Source organism: Apus apus, chromosome 1, assembly GCF_020740795.1.
Source record: "Apus apus isolate bApuApu2 chromosome 1, bApuApu2.pri.cur, whole genome shotgun sequence".
Classification (NCBI taxonomy): Eukaryota; Metazoa; Chordata; class Aves; order Apodiformes; family Apodidae; genus Apus; species Apus apus.
In genome coordinates, this window is record NC_067282.1 from 121,605,052 (window position 1) to 121,620,042 (window position 14,991).

The 14,991-nt window shown below is 37.8% G+C and overlaps 1 protein-coding gene across 3 annotated transcripts in view; it reads left to right on the forward strand.

Annotated features, from left to right (window-relative positions):
* HERC2 (HECT and RLD domain containing E3 ubiquitin protein ligase 2) overlaps window positions 1-14,991 on the forward strand; it is a 120,100-nt gene that overhangs the window by 39,791 nt on the left and 65,318 nt on the right. For all 3 annotated transcript variants that reach the window (XM_051608596.1, XM_051608598.1, XM_051608597.1), the window contains exons 9-24: window positions 20-191; window positions 768-941; window positions 1,547-1,735; window positions 3,157-3,308; window positions 4,319-4,476; window positions 4,927-5,040; window positions 6,418-6,669; window positions 7,586-7,779; window positions 8,331-8,531; window positions 9,170-9,398; window positions 9,473-9,597; window positions 11,452-11,630; window positions 12,520-12,704; window positions 13,089-13,244; window positions 13,516-13,701; window positions 14,814-14,984. In XM_051608596.1, coding sequence (XP_051464556.1) covers window positions 20-191; window positions 768-941; window positions 1,547-1,735; window positions 3,157-3,308; window positions 4,319-4,476; window positions 4,927-5,040; window positions 6,418-6,669; window positions 7,586-7,779; window positions 8,331-8,531; window positions 9,170-9,398; window positions 9,473-9,597; window positions 11,452-11,630; window positions 12,520-12,704; window positions 13,089-13,244; window positions 13,516-13,701; window positions 14,814-14,984 — 2,837 coding nt within the window. The remainder of the gene's footprint in view (window positions 1-19; window positions 192-767; window positions 942-1,546; window positions 1,736-3,156; window positions 3,309-4,318; window positions 4,477-4,926; window positions 5,041-6,417; window positions 6,670-7,585; window positions 7,780-8,330; window positions 8,532-9,169; window positions 9,399-9,472; window positions 9,598-11,451; window positions 11,631-12,519; window positions 12,705-13,088; window positions 13,245-13,515; window positions 13,702-14,813; window positions 14,985-14,991) is intronic.

The following is a 14,991-nucleotide window of genomic DNA, read 5'->3' on the forward strand; positions in this document are numbered from 1 at the left end:
TGTAAACTTCCTCTTTCAGCCAAATGTTGTCGGCAGTGATGCTGCTGCTTCAGCTTTGGGATAATGGAACGAGGGAAACGGATAATGAACGATCTGCCCAGGGAACGAGTGCACCCCTTCTGCCTTTGTTACAAAGATTTCAGAGCATAATATGTAATAAAGATATGCCCAATACTGAGGAAGACATTCAGGTACTTACTCTTGGGTTACTTGAAAGGGGCATTATGTTGTTATCAAGTCTCATTTGGCTGGATAAAATAATTACAGAATTAGCCAAACAAAATTTAGATTTACTTAGGCAGCAGTGTTTTTGGAGTAAGATGTACATATGCCACTGTTGTTTGGTTTTCATGGGTACATTTGAGTTTCTGGAGACAGGAGGAGGAATGTCATAATATGGTTAGAGGTGAGCATTGTGTTCCAGAGTTAATGCTTTTTTGATAATTAACTTAGAGATGTGGTCAGTTAACTTTTCTGCATATTTGGATTGCTTTTATTTAATTGAACTGTGACTCCTAGTGAATATTACTGAGGTTGATGAGACATAGTAAATCAGTTTTATTATGCTTATAACTTTCTAGTATATTCACAGTTGGACTGTATTTTCTCCACATGTGGAATTTTCCTCTACTGTAAGAAAAACAATGTACAGAGTTAATTTGTCTTCTCTCAAACTTGTGCAGATACTCAGATGTATTGTGTATCTGTATGTGTAGTGCATGGAGATACCTTGAAAATTCTTCTGACTCCTCTTTTTTCTTTTCTAGCTCTTGACTTACCCTCTAAGTCCAAATGAAAGTTTTCTAAGGTATCTGGCTTTACCACAGGACAATGAGCTAGCAATTGATCTGAGACAAACAGCTGTAGTGATCATGGCTCATTTAGATCGTCTAGCCACACCATGTATGCCTCCACAGTGTAGCTCTCCTACATCTCATAAGGTAACTATTTACAAAGTCATATTTAGTAGGATGTTTTTCCTTAAAATATAAATTGTTCTCAGTTTGGAAGGAAAACAGCTCTTAAGAATCTTAATTTTTTTCATTATCTTTTTTCACAAGGTAACCTTGAGTTGCCTAAATTGATCTTACCTTGGTGTCTTTTATTATGTCAACATTCTTTTCATCAATCTTGGTGTATAATTCTATGATTTGTGATCCATTATTTCTTATCAAAACACTATGGCTAATTCTGCCATCTCTCGAGCTGTTCCTTGTGTTTATTGGAGTAAATGGTGAAGGCCAGATTTAGAAATGTTGGAGGTCTAATGTATTAAGAAAAAAAGAAAAAGTAATTGTTAAACAACTTGGAAAATCTCTGAACGCTTAATCTGGATATTTATAGCTTATTAGTAGCAGTATAAACTGAATATGATGAATGCAAGTCTTCATACTGATGTCTTCTAATAGTTATTTATTGACTGCTAACAGTAATGACTGTCACAGACTTTGAGTATATTTGGCATATAAAGGTTTAAAAATAATCTAGGTACTTTCTTGAATTACGTATGTTGAAATTAGTACTTACAGAATTTCTTCTTTTCTAGGGATCTCTGCAAGAGGTCATTGCTTGGGGTTTAATAGGTTGGAAGTATTATGCTAATGTGAGTGGTCCAATTCAATGTGAAGGGCTTGCCAATCTTGGCGTTGTGCAGGTTGCCTGTGCAGAGAAACGTTTTCTAATACTGTCTAGGAATGGACAAGTTTATACACAAGCGTACAACAGCGATACTCTGGTGAGAGGTTTTTTACATGTTTTTGAAAATGTGTTGTCTTCTGCATTACTTCCTAGCATAAGTCAGCTCCTTTATCTCTGTACAGTATGGAACAGTAGATGGAGATATGCTGATTGTTGTGAGCTTCTAGGTTGTTGATTTTGAACTTTCAGAAATAGTGTCTTTGATACCTTGTGTTGATATCACAGAATCATAGAACTATTCCGTTTGGAAAAGCCCCTTGGGATCACCAAGTCCAACCATCATCCCTACTCTACAAAGTTCTCCCCTAAACCAGATCCACCAACACCACATCCCAACAACCCTTAAACACATCCAGGGATGGTGACTCAACCACCTCCCTGGGCAGCCTGTTCCAGTGTCCAACCACTCTTTCTGTGAAAAAAATTTTCCTAATGTCCAGTCTAAACCTCCCCTGTTGCAGCTTGAAGCCCTTCCCTCTTTTCTGTCACTAATTACCTGTGAGAAGAGACCAGCACCAACCTCTCTACAGTGACCTTTCAGGTAGTTGTAGAGACTGATGAGGTCTCCCCTCAGCCTCCTCTTCCTCAAACTAAACATTCCCAGCTCCTTCAAGCCTTCTTCATAAGATTTATTCTCTAGGCCCTTCACCAGCTTTGTTGCCCTCCTCTATACTCGCTCCAGCACCTCGATATCTCTCTTGAATTGAGGTGCCCAAAACTGGACACAACACTCCAGGTGTGGTCTCACTGGTGCTGAGCATAGGGGGACAATCATCTCTCTCCTTCTGCTGGTCACACTGTTTCTAATACAGGCCAGGATGCCATTGGCTTTCTTGGCCGCCTGGTCACACTGCTGGCTCATATTCAGGCACTTGTGATTTAGAACCCCCAGGTCCTTTTCTGCCAGACACTTTCCAGCCACACCTCCCCAAGCCTGTAGGGTTGCCTGGGGTTGTTGTGGCCCAAGTGCAGGACCTGGCACTTGGCCTTGTGTTGAAATGCATCTCTTTTCTGTAATTTCTCTGGGGCTAAAGGTTAGGAAAACAATAATTGCTTTCATCCCTATGCTGACCTTGGTAAGAATGTAGAAATTGGTAGATACAAAACGTATTTGACTTCAGTGATGTAACACTGTGCCCAAACTGTGTAGTTTCTGAAACAAAGCTGTACTGTATCGGTAACTATTTGTCACTAAGATTGCCTGTAAGATTAAGATAACCACTGTTTTCATACATACTGAAGACCCTATAAGGATGGGGATGAAGTAACTTAAAAGCATTGCTTCTGTCAGACTTGAATAGCAGAATTGACCTTTTTTGCTTTATATCTCCAGTTCATTAATTTGAGTGTACAGTTCTAATATAAACTTAGGAAAAACTGTGTCTTATTAACTGTATAAGCAAGTGATGGAAAATGTAAGCAGTTTTTATAAGTACATTGCTTTTGTTTGGTTCACAGGGACCACAGCTGGTGCAGAGTCTAGCTTCCAGAAATATTGTGAAGATAGCAGCACATTCAGACGGGCATCACTACCTTGCTTTGTCAGCAAATGGTGAAGTTTTCTCTTGGGGTTGTGGAGATGGTGGAAGGCTAGGCCATGGGGATACAGTGTATGTAATACAAATAGTTGTAATAATTACTTGTCAGCATTCTGAATTAATAGTAAAAACTATTCAGTTCTGTAAACAAACAGATTCAGCATTTGACATTTGTCTGTTATCAAACAAGAAATTGCATTCTCCCTGCATGTTTTCTCTGCCTGTAATATTCCCAGTTCTGTATTAATGCTACTTTCTGAAATACTTGTAGATAGAAAGTGTAGTAGTGGTTGCACTGTTAGCAGACCTTTTACTCATGGTTTTGCAAAGCCTCAGTGCATTTTCTCTAGGAGCACTGGTTCATGTATCAAGAGAGGGGTCATAATTTCCTATGCAGTCATGTTGCATGTATCGTTCCATTTTCCCTGTTTTAAACAATAACATTAGTGTTCTGCTTTTTCTAGGAGCAGTCTACCACAGGGGCATTCTGTAGTAGGTGTACATTGCTATATTTTAGAGGTTTTAACTGTCTTTCCCCAGTGCTGAATTTTCTATGAAGCAAGGGACTTACTAATGCAAGGGTTAGCACTGTCACAGAATTAATTGTTTATATATAGCAATTAAAGATAATTTTAGAATCACAGAAGGTTGAAAAAGACCTGTAAGACCATCGAGTCCAACTGTCAGCCCAACACCATGCTGGCTAAACCATGTCCTGTAGTGCCACGTCTACACATTTTCTGAACATCTGCAGGGATGGTGACTCCACCTCTCCCGTGGGCAGCCTGTTCCAAGACCTGACCACTCTTTCAGTAATGTGACCGTTATGTTTATAGTAGATAAAAAATTAATACAGATTTTTAAAAATAAATGGGAAATAGAAGACATTCCTTCAGTGCTTCATGTGTTGTTAAATGGACTGAATTTTTGGCTTGCAGCTTTATTTATGTCTTGATATTTCAGACTAGTAATGAGGTTTGCAGGTAGAACTGCAGTGATTGTTTTGTAGCAAGTCTGTCACGCCTTCTGTTACCTAGTCGTCAGATCACCTTTTGTGAAATATGTCCCTTCTCTTCAAATAGCCCTCTGGAGGAACCAAAGATGATATCTGCTTTATCTGGAAAGCAAGCTGGGAAACATGTTGTTCATATTGCATGTGGAAGCACTTATAGTGCAGCCATTACTGCTGAAGGAGAACTATACACCTGGGGACGAGGAAACTATGGCAGGCTTGGTCATGGTATGTTACTTGGTCCCTTCAATTAAGTTTGTCAAATAATTGTTTAGTGCCTGACTCAAATGATCTTTTATCTGACATACCTAAAGCTGATTTGAGAAACATACATGGTTTCACATGAACTGAAATAAGTATGGGAGGAATTGTCTTAAAACCACTAAATATTTGAGTTCTGTGAAAATAAGCAGTTGGATGGAGAAGAAAAATGTACATTGTTCTGTGTTCTCTTCCTTGTGAAGGAAAGACTATCTGATGGGTTACATTCATATCGGGTACCTAAGGAACCATATGGGAGCTTGGTCATGATGCTCAAATCTGAAACCAAAACAAAACCAACACCCCTGGCCCCCACACAACAAAACACCCAAAAGCAAACAAAAATGCACAAATAAACAAAACAACCTACTCTGCCTTCCTGGCTTTGCTTCTCACAAGAACTACTTTGTTTTGAAGGTTCTAGTGAAGATCAGACCATCCCAATGCTGGTCACAGGGCTGAAAGGACTCAAAGTTATTGATGTTTCCTGTGGAAGTGGAGATGCTCAGACTCTTGCAGTTACTGAAAATGGTTAGTAGCAAAATATAACTTAATCCTTTAAATAAGCTTACCTTTTCTTCCTTTCATTCTGAATATATTTATGTGGCAGACATTTTACTTAATTCTAGTGACTTGAATTCTGTAAGAATTAGAAGCTGAAGTTCTTTTTGGGTAAATATATACATGCATTCATACTTTTGGTGTATAATTTATGCAGATACATTGAAATGTATAGAGGTGCAAAGAATATGAATATGCAAATGTGTTTTTTCTGTTGATGTTTTATCTATTTAAATACCTTTGTAAATGTATAATAGACACAAAATATTACATATATGTGCATATGCATCTAAATTTTATGCATTAGTATAGAAGTGTAAATAACTTGTGCTGGCGCAGCAGCCAGAATTTTGAGTAGGAGAGTTGTCTTTTTTAATCTATGGGAGGTGCTATATTGGAATCCTGCTTCCTAGCATCCCTGAGAGGGGTGCCTAGTGTGAGACAGATTAAAAACTTAAATTTCACTGTATGAAGTTAAGCCTCAAAGTCATTCCTCAGAAAGCAGATACCTCTTGGAAGATAGGTGCTCTTAAAATATATCTGGTTATGGTGATGTGCAGTATTTAAAGGCTGAAAGCTTTGATCATCAAGGAAATGGAAACCTGGATTTTATTTTTTTTTTTTCCTCTTAGTGTCCTTGCATGTTTCTATTGATTATCAGTGTACCTTGGAGACTAGCTTATACTAATAGGGAACATAAATGCATCAGAGTGTTAAAACAAGACTTCTGTTATGCATAGATTTGCTATTCTTAAACCATAGTTTTATTTGATGCAGACTGGCTTGACTGTTTGTAAGTTCCTATATCAGGGCTTAGGTTTAGTTGTTTAGTTCAAAAGAACATGATAGACAATAGTGCTTATATTTTCATTTTATGAAATGATTGAATGACAAGAACTGAAAATTAGAGAAACAGATTTCTCAGGCAGTTTGGCCATTTGATGTGGAAAAAGATTTTGCAAGTTCTTATGTAACTTGCATGTAACAAAATAAGGTAGTTTTTAGCTAAAGATCATACTACAGCCTTGGTTTGCAGTAGATCCTATACTTCATATGTTTTTTAAGGAGGACTTTCTGCACAGTGATGTATTTTCTGTGTGTGTCATGTGTGACATTTTTGTATTGAGTTTTATCAACATGAAAACTCAAATCTTTTTCTTCCTTCTTGCTCTCATGAACTATTATAAATTAATTCATAACTGTGATATTGCTATAATTAAATTACAGTTTGAAAATTGTGCTTATTGTGGAATCTCAGATTGCTAAGAACTTGCTTGTCAGAACAGTTAACTTCATTACATGAAAAAGCAATGCAATATTCTGTTGTTTCTTTCTCTTGTTTTAAAGGCCAAGTGTGGTCTTGGGGTGATGGAGATTATGGAAAACTGGGAAGGGGAGGCAGTGATGGCTGCAAGACTCCCAAGTTGATAGAAAAACTTCAAGATCTTGACATTGTGAAAGTACGCTGCGGGAGTCAGTTTTCTATTGCTTTAACCAAAGATGGCCAGGTGTACACCTGGGGAAAAGGTGACAATCAGAGACTTGGGCATGGAACAGAAGAGCATGTTCGATATCCCAAACTGCTGGAAGGCCTGAAAGGTAGTTATCAGAGCTGGAGATACTCCAAAGTTCTTTTCGCTGTTGCTGGAACATTTTACCAGGCACTAATGATCTCAGCTTTAAGAACGATGGTACCATGTGCCCTGTCATATTTTATGCTGGTTACATTGAAGATGGCAATAGTGCACATCTCCCATGCCTTTTACATTTATACCTTAAAAATTCTAGCAGACTTAGAGCCATTGTGTTAGTACTACTTTAAATGTTGCTTGTCTTGTGTTCTCTTTATTCTTACTACTTCTATTAGGTTAACAGAAACGGTTATTTAAAACATGCATTTTTGTATGGTCAGGCAAAGAAAGGGACATTATGTATATGTGCTTAGATTAAGGCATGGCAATGGAATAAATGAATATCACAGGCAACAAGTAATGTAATTAAAGTTGTGTTTGTACTGCTACTTATGACTAGTTTGTAACAGTGAGGCTTATTTCTTGCATTTGTGAGAAGCCTGAGGTTCTGTAGGGGAAGATGAGGAAATAAGCTCTTTCATTGCTGTCTTTCCTAAAATTGGTTTTCTTGTATGATGAGTGGTTAATTGAAATTCACTTCTGAACTAATGACTACAATGTAACTTTACAGTCTCTTTTAATAGATGGAGAGATCTTCTAATAAACCTTTCCTGAAAAAGTACCGAAGAAGAAAGATGCAAAATAGATTTCTTTAGACTTGTGAACTTTTGTACTGTTGCTTAACAGTCTTTAAATATTTCCTTGGTTTTTCTTTTGCTGTGCTTTTCCAATTCACTACTAAGGCAAAAATGAGTCTGCTGGACATCCATAATGTGTTCATAGTTAAACATGGTTGTAATTAGCACTGTTTTGCTTACCTCTGGTATTTTTATGTAATGGTTGTAATCTGAAATTTTATTTTCAATATTTCACCATCCTATCAGGGAAAAAAGTGATAGATGTGGCAGCTGGATCTACTCATTGCTTAGCACTGACTGAAGATAGTGAAGTGCATAGCTGGGGAAGCAATGATCAATGTCAACATTTTGATACTTTGCGGGTCACCAAACCAGAGCCCACAGCTCTCCCAGGGTTGGATACAAAGCATATAATTGGAATTGCTTGTGGGCCTGCTCAGGTAATTTTTATTTTCAAATTTTCAATTGTGGTATGTGTTTGTCCCTCATTGAGACTAGTTCTGTACATTAATCCCAGTCCCCCTTTCTGTCCTTATGTGATTCATTATTCTTACAATTATTCTTCTTATTTCTCATTCTTAATGAATGAAGGCTTGGGGAAAAAACAAATCTTGTGCAGTTCCTCTGCTGAAAAGGGATGACTAGCTTTCTTTCAATTGGGTATTCTGAGAAGTAACTATTTAGCTGTTTTGTTTCCTGTCTGGTACGGCAATTGAAGAGTTGTTAAGCAGAATGTTTCCTGCAGCAAAGATAGTGAAGTATCTGGGCTAGCATCACGTTGGGAAATGCAGTAAGAGAGTAAGAGAGTTCTTCTGTGGGACTGGTAGTGTTTTATGTAAGTTGACAAGGATACCAGTGGAGGATTCTCTTCAGCAGTTGTGCTGATATTATTTCTGCATCTTCTGTTACTATTAGCAGTACACTCCCATCTCTAATCAGTGTCATACGTGGGAAATAACTGTTGAACTTTTCATGTTGTTTCAATTTTCAGAGTTTTGCATGGTCATCGTGTTCAGAATGGTCAATAGGCTTGCGAGTGCCTTTTGTGGTGGATGTTTGCCACATGACATTTGAGCAGCTAGATCTTTTACTAAGACAAGTGACAGAGGGAATGGATGGCTCCTCTGACTGGCCCCCTCCTCAGGAAAAGGAGTGTATGGCTGTGGCAACATTAAACCTTCTAAGGCTTCAGGTACCTTCAGTTTCTTACACATAGAGCAGTCATCAAACTAGATGTTTCAGTAAATTGCTTGGATTAAAATAGTGCACCTAATGTGCTTTAAAATATTTAAAATTGATTTTAAAAGTGAAATAAGTACAATATAGCTTTCTACTCTTGGAAATTTGACAGCTAGTGGTTGCTTTTTCTTAGCAGCTTTTGGATCTCATTAAAAATGAACTATAAAAATAAAATGTAAATGGATCAAGCCTTGTATGATCACTTGATAAGCCCATACACTCAGATTTTGAGCATTTCTAAGAATTTGAAATAACATTTTTAAGAGTGAATGCCCTCTTAAGAAAGCATCTGACAGTCACTGAGGTATTCTGCATTTTCTAGCATCCTGCAGCAAAGTAAAAAGACTTCTTTAGATTATTCTTTAGGTTATTACAGCTCAGAGTATAGTTCATAATATTTGATTATTAGTTTAAATTCAGTATGTGTTTGGGCAAGCCAGCATTAATTTCACAGATTTAAGGATGAAAGTTTGTGTCTTGGTCAATGCATTTACTCAGTTGCTGCAGATTGGACTTTTTTTTATTTATAAATAAGTTCACATCTCTTAATTAAAATTTATCTCTTTGTTTTTCTTCCTTTCTTTTTCTCAGCTTCATGCTGCTATTAGTCATCAGGTGGATCCAGAATGCCTTGGCTTGGGCTTGGGCAGTATACTGCTCAACAGCCTGAAACAGACAGTGGTAACGTTAGCAAGTAATGCTGGAGTTCTTAATACTGTTCAGTCAGCTGCTCAAGCAGTGCTGCAGAGTGGGTGGTCTGTTTTACTGCCAACAGCAGAAGAGCGGGCAAGGGCTCTCTCAGCACTCTTACCCAGTGCAGGTTGGTCCTAAGATATAAACCTGTTTGTTTTGTCCTTGCATTTCTAGTTGGCTAATAGTTTCTTCCATTCTTAGTTTCAGGAAATGAAACAAATGTAAGTCCAGGCCGTAGATTTATGATTGACCTCTTGGTGGGCAGCCTGATGGCTGATGGAGGCTTAGAGTCTGCACTAAATGCTGCTATCACTGCAGAAATTCAGGTATGTTTCAGCAGCTTTGCAGTTCTGGATAAACAGATTAAGAAGATCTATCAAGTGTTTTCTGAAATATGTGGATTGATGTTATCCTATTCTGCTGTGAAACTTGAGCCAGTGTTCATATGGAAAGAAGAATCATATTCTCCTTTTTAGTAGAGCGTTTATTTTTGTTGCCTAGATTGATGATTTTAACAACAGTGACAACGTTTTTCATAAAGCTCTGTATAGGAGCATTATTTTACAAAGTGCTTTGTGCCTTTCTGTGGGATTCTTGAGGTCTTCATTTCCTTGGTGTCACCTGTATCTCTTCAGCAGAAATTTCAGACTTATTACTTATGAATTCAAGATGAATGAATTCTTTGCAGCATCCCAAATTTCTGTAGGTTCTGTTTCAGACTGGTTCAAATGTTTAACAGATGCTGTCTAGGTATACAAAGGATGAGAGAAACATTCTGTATGTACTGTCTTGTTCATTGGCCAGTCAGATATGGCACATACTCTGCATGGATTGTTTTAAATTGCCATGTTTATGTATGGCTGTGAAAGGCCCAGCTAGAAATTAATCTGGCCTCCATGGTAAAGGAACACAAGAAAAGCTTCTATAAATACATTAACAACAAAAGAAAGACCAGAGAGACCCTCCATCCTCTGTTAGATGCAGGAGGAGATACAGCAATGAAGGATGAGGGAAAAGCTGAGGTGCTTAATGGCTTCTTTGCCTCAGTCTTTATTAACAGGGCCAGTTATGTTGAGGGAATCCAACTCCCTAAGCTATGGGCCAGGGAGCAGGAGCAGAATGATCCTCCCACAATCCGGGAGGAGATGGTCAGTGACCTGCTGCCCCACATAGATGTGCACAAATCCATGGGGCTGGATGAGAGGCAGCCAAGAGTGCTGAAAGAGCTGGTGGAGCTTCTCACCAAGCCACTTTGCATCATTTATCATCAGTCCTGTCTGCGTGGAGAGGTAGCAGCAGACTGGAAATCAGCCAATGTAGCCCCCATATGTAAGAAGTGTTGGAAGGATGATCTGGGAAATTGCAGGCCTGTTAGTCTGACTTCAGTACCAGGGAAGCTGATGGAACAGATCATCTTGAGTACAGTTACATGGTACATGCAGGACAACTAGGTGATCAGGCCCACCAGTCAGCATGGGTTCATGAAGGGTGTTGGCTTCTTTTCCCTAGTGACTAGTGGTAGAACAAGAGGAAATGGGGTCAAGTTGCACCAGCGGAAGTTCATATTGGGTATTAGGAAAAAATTCTTCACAGAAAAAGGGTGGTGAGGCATTGGAACAGCCTGTCCAGGTGAGGTGGTGGAGGCACCATCTCTGTAGGTGTCAAAAAAATGGATGGATGTGGCACTTCAGGAGATGGTTTAGTGGTCATAGGGTTGTAGGGTAGATGGTTGGACTTCTGGATCTTGAAGGTCTTTTCCAACCTTAATGATTCTGGGATTCTATGAAGGGAATATTCTGGCAAAATGTCATTTAAAAGTATTATTTCTTTTTCTTTCTTCACCTCTATGAAGAGCAGGGAAATGTATGCTAAAACAAATCAGTAATAGAAATGAACTGTTAGCTTTGTTTGGTGGAAATTGAATTTAGAGTTTGCCTGTTCTTGTTTATGGCCCCCCCATCCCCCTTTAATATTATAATTGTTTAAAAATTGTGCCCATTTGATTGTTATGGAATATAGAATATAAAATACAGATTTGTCTGGTAGGAATTGTTTTGTTTCTGGCATAGGTAAAAGAAACTTGATGATGTTATCATGAGTACTCGTTAGTAAAATATTTCAAAATCATAGTGGAAATTTGCATGTTTTCTTTTACTTGCTTTTCTTTTTTACTTTTTTAGGATATTGAAGCGAAAAAAGAAGCACAGAAAGAAAAAGAAATTGATGAGCAAGAAGCAAATGCATCAACACTTCATAGGAGCAGGACTCCATTGGATAAAGACATTATTAATACTGGAATCTATGAATCTGCAGGAAAACAAAGTTTACCATTAGTTCAGTTAATTCAGCAGTTACTGAGGTAATTTCTTCAAATTTGTTTTATTTTTGCACAGAAGATCTGCATGACAAATTTTGGTTTGCACGTAGTTTCCTGATAGCATTTTAGCTCCTTGGAATTTAAAATATTGAATGTTATCCTAGTTTGTCTGTAGTTTTGCTGGTTTATGTTTGCTAAGGAGCAAAGTTCTATACTTAAATACCTGATTTTAGAAAGACTTACTGTCTTGGTTTTGTGGATATTGATAATTGTTCCTGTACTTTGAAAGCCTGTTCAATAAATAATAGGCCAAACTTTCAAGAGTGTGTCCTTAGAGAGTATGAGAATCAGCACAAATTTATTTACAACTAAATGTTTTGCTTCAAAGTGGCTGTAGCTGCGGTCGTCAATGGGGAAGGAGCCTGAATTTTAAATTCTTAACACTGAGAAAGAATTGTGAAAGCACAACAGGGTGCTGTGAACACAGCTTCTTGTGTCTGCTACAGCAGTATTTAATAGTAGTATATATAGCAAGAAGTATTACTAAGGAAAGTGTTGTGCTTTTTCACTTAATTATGTTGGTAACCATGTAATTTAGCCAGTACTGAGACTCTTTTGAACTACATAGTGTGATGACTTCATTGCAACCTTTCAGTGAAAATTGTCAGGTTGTTTTTTGCAGTGAGTGATGACAAAAAAATACAAAATTGCTGTATTTTATGAATCCTGTTAAATAAAGTGTCTCTGCAAAAGCCATTGACTTTTGGTACTACGATCCAAACAAAGGAACATCCTACAAAGAAACTTTGCATAGATTTCTTCTAGATTTGTGTGAAATTCTCTCAAAAAGCTTGACCTGTGTTTATATGGACTGTCTTCACTGTCAGCTCCCTTGAAGTACTTTTACAATACTTTTATACCTATATATTAGGAACATCGCTTCACAGACGATAGCTAAACTGAAAGATGTTGCTCGTCGCATTTCTTCCTGCATGGACCATGAACATTATAGCAAAGAGAGATCTGCTTCTCTGGACCTGTTGCTCCGTTTTCAGCGTCTGCTTGTTAGTAAACTTTACCCAGGAGATTGTGTTGGGCAGGTCCCTAATACATACAGTAAGTTATTGTGAAAAAAACCAACCCAAATCACACCCCCTCTCCCCCAGCATTTCTGTAATACTTTTACAGGGTTGCATTTTCTTATTTTAATTTATCTTCTTGTCTTGTTTATCAGCCTAGCTGCTGAATCTGCCTGAAAAGTGTTTGCAAGGAGTTTCTTCAAATTGTTTTATTTAAAGGAAAATTTATCCTTGGAAGGCAACAGGATTTAAATATGAAAAATTTTTATAACCTTATAAAAAGTTTTTAAAAGATGTGATTTCTTAATTGAGTGATAATACTGAGTGGCTGTATTTCATAGAAGAGTTACAGCTTTTGAAACCTGTTTCTTAAATACAACTTTGTGATGGTTTTCTGTGCTCTTCCTCTTTTTTTATACAGGTCCTGACCTCTTAGGTGTTGGGTCTTTACTGAAGAAATACACTGCTCTTCTGTGCACACACATTGGTGATATACTTCCTGTGGCAACCAGCATTGCTTCTGCTAGTCACAGGCATTTTGCAGAAGTGTCCCATGTCGTGGATGGAGATTTAACAGGTAGATTTTTCTTTGCTGTCCTCCTTTACCTTCCCCTTCCACAAAAGTGTACAGTTACATTGTAGATGTTCTTGAAAGGTCTAATGACTGAAAAAGGGTCAGATTTTGATTGATGCAAGAGGAGGAGGGCAAACTTAATTGAGAAGGCAAGAGCTTTGTATTAAAGCAGTAGTAGAAGGCAGAATGTATTGCATGGGGATTTACTTCCATGATGCTCTAAACATAGGTTTTGAATTACATCTGAATGTCTTCTGTGTTTTCTGTGTTTTAGGCATTCTCCTTCCCGAGCTGGTGGTTTCTGTAGTGCTACTCCTCAGTAAAAATGCTGGATTAATGCAGGAAGCTGGTGCTATCCCTCTGTTGGCTGGCTTGCTGGAACATCTGGATAGATTTGACCATTTAGCCCCTGGAAAGGAAAGGGATGACAATGAGGATTTAGCATGGCCGGGAATAATGGGTGTGTACTACCAGCACCTGGCCTATTAACTTATGTTGTTATAAGGTAGCTGTATAAAAATGGTGACTATGCATTAACTACTCTCAGGAAGGGAATTCTACTTCACAGTACAAATTTTTATTAACCAATTCGTATGGAAGTTTTAATTTCTTCCAATAAATTTATTAACGAAGTTATGTAGAGAGGTAGGATTAAGCAGAGTACAAATAAAACTTTTTAAAGAAATAGTTCACATAATTTTATATTTTGAATGTGGAAAGTTGCAGTAAAAACACGAGTAGTACATCTACACATTTCACTACTGAATGCAATCCATAACATAATGGGAGAGTAGTGTGAATCCTTTGAAATAAGGAAGTTTTCTTTTCCCATGGCACTTTATATAATATAGGCTGGAGTGAAAAGAGAAGTAGAAAATGTGCATTTCTGACTGTGAGCGTTTTACTAGTAAAGGGAGGAATGAAACATGGTTGGCATAACTGAAGAGACCTGAAGGTCCTGCTGCTAGAGAGTAATGTACTGGGGAGAGCAACAAAATATGTGAAAATTGATTTACAGGTCTTAACAGAGCAAACAGAGGTGAAGGTGTATGTGCGAACATGACTCTTGCTTGGATTAAATGACCTTCAGTTTGAAATAGTTTACTGATATGTAGATTGGAGGAGTTCTAGTGTGTATGTAAACTGTCTTCGTTTATTTAAAAAAATACGGATTTGGATGTAAATGAAATATACAGCAAATGCCTTGTAGGCATAAAACTGAGGTAATTTTTGGGGAGAACTGACTAGAGTAATCATTAGTCACAACACTGGTTGTTCTGCTCCACCTCCACACCAAACAGCCATATAGTTGGGCAATGATAGGTCTTTGGCAGTGTGATATTGGAGATTAGTGCATGAAAGAACATAGCATACAGACAAATTATTTGCATAGTATGTAGACATGAATATATTAATAGCCATTTTGACTTTTAAGCATATCAGAAGAGACAAGGAGCCTCTGAATAGAAGTGAAGAATTTAATCAGGCAACTGTTAGAAGGATGTTCAGAAAGAAACACTTTACTAGCTGTTTTTCTGTTGATAAATGCTCTATTTTGTTTTATACCTGTAGGTTCCTTTTTTACTGGCCAGAGTTGCAGAAATAATGAGGAGGTGACACTTATACGTAAAGCTGATCTAGAGAACCACAACAAAGATGGAGGATTTTGGACAGTGATTGATGGGAAAGTGTATGATATAAAGGATTTTCAAACTCAGTCTTTAACTGGCAGTAGCATACTTGGTGAGCA